Source organism: Buceros rhinoceros, unplaced genomic scaffold (genome assembly GCF_000710305.1).
Source record: "Buceros rhinoceros silvestris isolate BGI_N320 unplaced genomic scaffold, ASM71030v1 scaffold11108, whole genome shotgun sequence".
NCBI classification, from domain to species: Eukaryota; Metazoa; Chordata; class Aves; order Bucerotiformes; family Bucerotidae; genus Buceros; species Buceros rhinoceros.
In genome coordinates this window covers 18,678-24,935 of record NW_010428638.1, presented here as the reverse complement: position 1 = coordinate 24,935, position 6,258 = coordinate 18,678, and the positions used below count along the sequence as shown (strand labels likewise).

Genomic DNA, 6,258 nt, shown 5'->3' with positions numbered 1-6,258 from the left:
TGTTAAGCAAATGCCAATCAAGCAAGCGTATTTTTAACTGCAGAATAACGATTTGTTCTTCTGTTCACATACTCTGGATTTTTTTGAGCGCTAAGGGAATGTAACAGACTCTGACGCATGTGGTCCCTCTTTCTCACCCAACCCATTCTGAGCAACTGGCTTCGCCTGCGGGTGAAGCTGCCTTGGGTGATGCCTGGTATAGTCAGAGTAAGATTTTTCAGAAGTACATGTGTGGTATTTACAATTAATTACAACCGTAGACACATAGGATTTGTTACTAGAGTCACAGTTAAACAACTGGGGTGTCTCAACTGGGGAGGAGGAGGTAGCTTACTTATGAGGTGGCATTTAAACCCATTTTTGAGTGATAAAGTTCTAAATAACTCAGGTTTTGCCTGTCCAAGTTTGCTTTCACTTAATCCTTCTGCTACAAGACAGGAAAAAAAAAGAAAGAGAAAGAGAAAGAGAAAGAGCCTTTCTGATTGATATTACCCAATGTGAAAAAGAACAAAACCAGAAATTAAGAGAAGTGATGTGTAAGAGTAAGCCCTGACAGGCCCATGGGTTTACAGACGCATGAGCTCTCCCATCTATCACAACCATTGTATCCTTTTTTAGAAAAAGTACATTTTCTGGGCTAAAAACCAGGATGTTGAGAGGACTGAGCTGAAACAAACAACCTTTCTCATCCTGGCTATTTATTTGATCTTCTTGAGATGAAATGGATATTGGATTGCACTACCCTTTCTAGAAACGGCAGCAAATCCTCATCGCATATTTGGATCGTGACATTTGAGCCGCTCTCTTCCTTCAGACTGCTTTTTCATTTCTGCTTTGCTCTTGCTGTGTCCTGGATGCCTTTTTGATTTGTTTCTTAAGAATTGGGCTTAGCTGTGCAAGGCTGTCAGATTAGCAGCACTGCTGTAAGCCCATGAGGAAAAGACAGCTAAAATGTGTCAAGCAAGCTAATGCTGGTACATGCTATGCACATCTTGGAGCATCTACAAAAATTTCTTTAAAGAAATCTTTCAATTCAGGCATATTTCTTTAAGAGACCCATGCTATAAATGAAAACCGTGTTTTCTCTATTCTGTTCTTTTGTCACCCCACCTACTTTGCAAACTACCTTGAATTCATTAATTTTATTTTGTCCAGGATCAAGCAGGCTCTGGCTTTCAAAGCTGCCACAAAATGGTTTCTGCCCATCTCCTCCACCCTTTCCCAGGGTCCTCATTATTCAGTACAAGTTTACTTGCTCTTGCAGGAATTTGATGAGACCAGTGTTCACAAAGAATTTTAGTACAGCTGAGTTGAATTTGCAAGAGGTAAACTGTGGGTGCTGTTTTGATTGTTGATGTCTGGGAAAGGCATTCAGAAGCACAGGACTTTGTGGGGCTTTGGGTGGGTGTTTCTGCACATTGTATTTCTGAAAAATGAAAGAATGCTATAGGTTTTATGCTTTTCTCAGTCTTAGTGCTTCAGAATCCTGCTTTTGGTAGTTTATTCCCCCAAGCTCTGTTCCTACTACCTACCTCACAGGGATGTGTGAATGGATCAGGTTTGACATATCTGGCTCTTCCAGATTTAGAGCACTGAAAGAAAACTGTCATGCTGCATTTGACTACCCTGTCTGCATGTGCCGTGATTCCCCAAGGCTTCTGCCTCCGAGTGGTCTTTGACCCTCCCAATTATTTTCTCAGATTTGTTTCAACAACCCCAGCTGCCTTTCTGCAAGGTAACTGCTTCCATTACTTATACAGTGCTAAACAAGTAAGATTGCCCTGAACATCTTTAACAAATACACAACAATTTGGCCATGGTCCCACCTCACCTCATTCAACAGTCATCACCACCCTCTTCTGCAACCTCATTTTCTGGATTTGCAATGGTATAGAATGTGTTACCTCAGAGTCATGAGACTCTCAGCTTGGTAGGTCCATTAGTCACTGTGCTTGTCTTAACATAGCAGAGAACTACCACGTACATCGTGGTTCAGGCTGAGGAAAGACCCTTCACCAGGTAAGTCTCACGCACAGCATTTATTCAGTTGCTCTGTGGGAGCTGTAGGAAGAACTACAGGAGCAGTACGTTAGCATTCAAGCTCTTCACAGTGCTACAGATAATGCCAGAATTGCCTTCTGTGCTTCTTTTTAACTTCCAAGAAATCTTGCCAAACAAGGAACGAGAGCTAAGGGTTTGTGCTGGCATTCATTTTGAGAAAATTATCTGGAGAACAGCATGGGAGCCCGAGAGCTTGTGAGAGCTTCTTTCACTGGGAGAGCTTCCTGGGTTCCCAAAAATGCTGATGAATCACAGCCCACAGGAGCTGACCCAGATGCTCTGGGATAGTTAACCAACGGCTAGTAACTGCAGTAAGATACAGCTCAAGAGCAGATGTGTGCTGCAAACGACACCTGATTCAACACGATGAACACAGACACGCTGTCCAGCTAATGCACGGATAACACAGGTTTCATTATCCACAGTTTGACTCTCTGGTGTTGACACGGTTTTTATGACTAAGTCACCCTTGAGACACTCAGAATCTGGAAATCCCAACAACAGATAAAGATTTCCTTGCAGCTACATCAGGTCAACAGTATTTTTTCTCACAAAATTTGGCTTACGGTTTCGAGCATTTTTATCTTATCGGGCTTGCAGTGTATTTTACAAGAAAAGTGAAGTCTTAAGGCATAAATCACTGACCTAAAGAAAAACAACTGTGTAACAATGTTACAAGATACAGAGAACAGGATGCACTTGGACTTCAGTTTCTGTTCATTGGCTCACCAAGAGAGACAAGGATCATAAATCAGAAATAGAGAATTGAAATCAAAGAAAAGTTACAGGAAGTGTCAAAATGAAAACCTGGCAGAAATTACCAATAAGAGGAAAAGAAAAAAGACTCCAGATGTTTTTTAAAAAAATAAAAACCTGGGAAAGATTTAGCGAACAAAAGATCTACAAGCAGAAAAGCAAGAAAATGATAGCTTGGGTGGGGGGCTTCTCCTCTTCCCTTCTCACACACAAACCACATCTAGCGAAGTAAGAAAATATGTATCTACTAAGAAGATGAGGGAGGCAAGGGGGTAAAAAGCCATATAAACATCACCTCCCCTTCTTTCTTCCCATGAAGCACAGCTCTGGAAACTCTGATCCTAGAAATATTTCAATTGAGCTACCAATACAAAAGATTCATTAAATCCAGGATTATTACCATGAGAGAACCTGATCAGAGCAGCGAGGCTGTAATGTTTAAGGGGCTCCTTATTCACACATACCTGCGGGCTGCAGCACTCACAGTCACACTGTGAGAAGGAGCATGTGAATCACAGCTCTGCGCAGCACCAAGCTTTTTCCTCGGGGGCCATCTGCCGGTTTTCATGCAGATGCTTCTCGGGACCTTTCTGGCACACTGATTGCTCTATCAGGTGCACTGAAGGTGAGTGATGCTGCAGCCACTCAGCATGATTTCTCATGGAACCATAGGCCAAGCTGCTCTGGAAGCTGCATCTTTCCATCTCACGCGCCGCTGTCACTCCAACCAGCACACAATTCTGAAACTCGTCTTCTGAAGACTTTTTAAAAAAATAAAAAAAATCCCACCCTACTTCCAATACTTCCCTGCGATCAGAGACGTTCTCCCCACTTCCCCATGTGCGTCTCATATTTAATTCAATGATGGCCCTAAATCTTAATAATTTGGGGGTAAGGTACTCTAAATCCTTTCCTCCACAAAAACCTATTTGCCTGAGACTTTTTCAAACAAACCTGTGAGTGAAGGAATTAATTTGCAGACTGAAACTTAAACAAAGTCATTAACTGATCCATATTTAATTTCTTAAAGAATCAAGCTTAGTCAGTAGACTCCTGAATCAAGAAAAGATTACATTTTTTATTTGCACATGATCATTTCAGGGTAATTTTACCAACTGGCATATATTTGATTCATGCTGCTGCTAAACTACAGTGTATTGTTGTAAACTTATTTTCAATCTGCTTTGCTCAAGAATGGCTGGAAGCTTAAGGCTATCGTTAACCCCTCCTCCCCCACAAAGCACCAAAACCAACCAACCACGCCACACCACCCCAGTCAAATCAAACACCTTTCTCCCACACTCCTCCAGCATTCTTTACAAGTTTTATGACTGACTGAACAACATTCATAAACCGTACTGTAACATGAGGAAACCTTCAATCCTAGCACGTTCCATACAAAAATAACCTCATGTTTTAAGGAACAAAATTATCTCATTATTTTCTGTGTATTGTTATAACTTCCACTGTTCTGAGGTGAAAAATAAACAATACACTTTTTTAAAGAAAATCACGATACTGGACATGTTACTGCTGAAAATCCTTAGCAATGCAGACATCAAAAGTAATTCTAGGTCTGTTTATGCGTTAGCTATTTTCACGAATAATGCTACAAAGTTTTTTAATTATTTCATAATCCTCAGGATGTTGTTGGGCCTCAAAATCACCTCAAATTTTAGACATACCAAAAAGGCCGCAGAGGATAAACCAGACATTTTTTTGGTATTTTTGGCATTCTATTGCATTGCAATGATACTTAAACCTCAATATTAAGTCGTGCAAATCTGTACTGTAAAGATGCTGGAGTTCTTAACAAAACGAGCCCTTTTTTATCTGCTGGCTGGTTGTGTAACATGTACAGTAACCCTGTCAAGCTAACGAAACCCAGTGCTTCTCCACAGCCCACAGCCAACGAAAAATCCCCTCGAGTGACATATCCCAAGAGAGTTCTGGAGCAGTGGGAAGTAACATCTGGGAGAGCACCTGACCAAAGACCAAGAATGAGGTCTTCATGCTCCTCAGTTGTTTCTTTATCTGGAACGCTCAGAGAGTCGCTTTCCAGAGTCTTCGTGTTATCCTTTTTCTGCTTCTTCTTCTTCTTTTCCTCTTTGAGTTTCTGTACCTTGTGCTTGAATATGTCACGATGTTTGGGTTCTTGAGGACCACAGAAGAGTTTGTCTTTGTTTAGATGCAGCAAGTCGTCTTCTGTTGGGATGCAAATCATGGCATGTAATTCAGGGTTCCCCTTTCTCAAGAGAGACAAGTTGACCCATACAAGGGCCCTTGGATAGCTCATCAGGATTGGCAAAAAGACATCTTCAGTCATTTCCTTCTGTCCCAGTCGAGAAATAAGGCGGATTCTCCGATCTTTTCCAGCAGTGGGATAGCACCAGGCTGATACCTGCATTAGTAGTTTCTCACTCCTATTAAAAAATTTTTAAAAATAAACATCAAGGATAGTTATTAACACATAGTATAACAGGAATCGAGCGCCCATATATTTGCAAGAGCATGATTTAAAAAATCCCTGGGCTTTTATGTAATCTTCCAAGATGGTATTTGTATCACTCTTAGCACAAAGATCACGGGTGAGTAGAATTCACGTGTGAGACTATTTCTTTAGATGGAGGCATTACTTGTTAAAAACCCCAGAATCTGTTAAATAAAAAATGGTGTAAAACCTTCAGCGACTTTAATGTAATTGAGAACTGCCCATGTTTTCTCCCCGATAACTAAGAAAAAATTAAAGATCTGCATTCAGGCACTTTCCAAACAGTGTTGCTGCCCTCAAGCGTTGCATTGGAATGCAGGGGATTCTTTATTTTCTTTATAGACCTTATTACGTCATGTTGTGATGATGTATTAGAAAAGAGAATGCAAGCTGATTTGCACAGCACCAGTTTTAAAATTACAAACATAAGCCTCCGAAATCTTCATCCACCTGGAAGCAGACAAAATATGCCAACTCCAAGAACAAACTAAGCTTGAGTGTCAAATACACGATAATTAAAGAAATTTACTTCACCCAGTCACCAAGTTTGCTGGGGAAAAGCAGAAGGACTTCCACTCATCAGCAAATTCTGATCCACAACAGAACTGTTTAATCTCATCACTGTATTTGGATCAAATAATTCTCTCATCTTAGCAATCAAGGCTGATCTCTTCCTCAACCCAATTCAGTAATTCCCAATTAAAAAAAAAACACCTCACAATTATGTATCTTTCTGACATACCTGAGAACAATAAAGTCATGTGTCATAGTTTCACCTCTCTCACTGAAGTCTTGGGTGCCTGTAACATCCTCTGTCTTTAGGGCACCTTCAGAGCTTGTTATTTCCATGGTATCTTCTACCTCACCAGTCTCAGGGGAAGCTGCTTGGACCACTTCTGCTTTGGCGTCACAAAAGCTATGTCCTTCAGTTGCGCAGTGTTCAGGGTGTA

General features: G+C 40.9%; 1 protein-coding gene across 1 annotated transcript in view; it reads right to left on the bottom strand.

The window, feature by feature from the left end:
* Positions 1–4,565: 4,565 nt before the first annotated feature.
* Positions 4,566–6,258, bottom strand: part of POP1 (processing of precursor 1, ribonuclease P/MRP subunit (S. cerevisiae)) — a 20,316-nt gene continuing 18,623 nt past the window's right edge. Inside the window, exons 15-16 of the mRNA XM_010142351.1 lie at positions 6,051–6,258; positions 4,566–5,240 (exon numbers count right to left, since the gene is read on the bottom strand). The exon at positions 6,051–6,258 is cut by the window's right edge and continues 2 nt beyond it. Of these exons, the coding sequence (XP_010140653.1) occupies positions 4,574–5,240; positions 6,051–6,258 (875 nt within the window). The 3' untranslated portion in view covers positions 4,566–4,573. The remainder of the gene's footprint in view (positions 5,241–6,050) is intronic.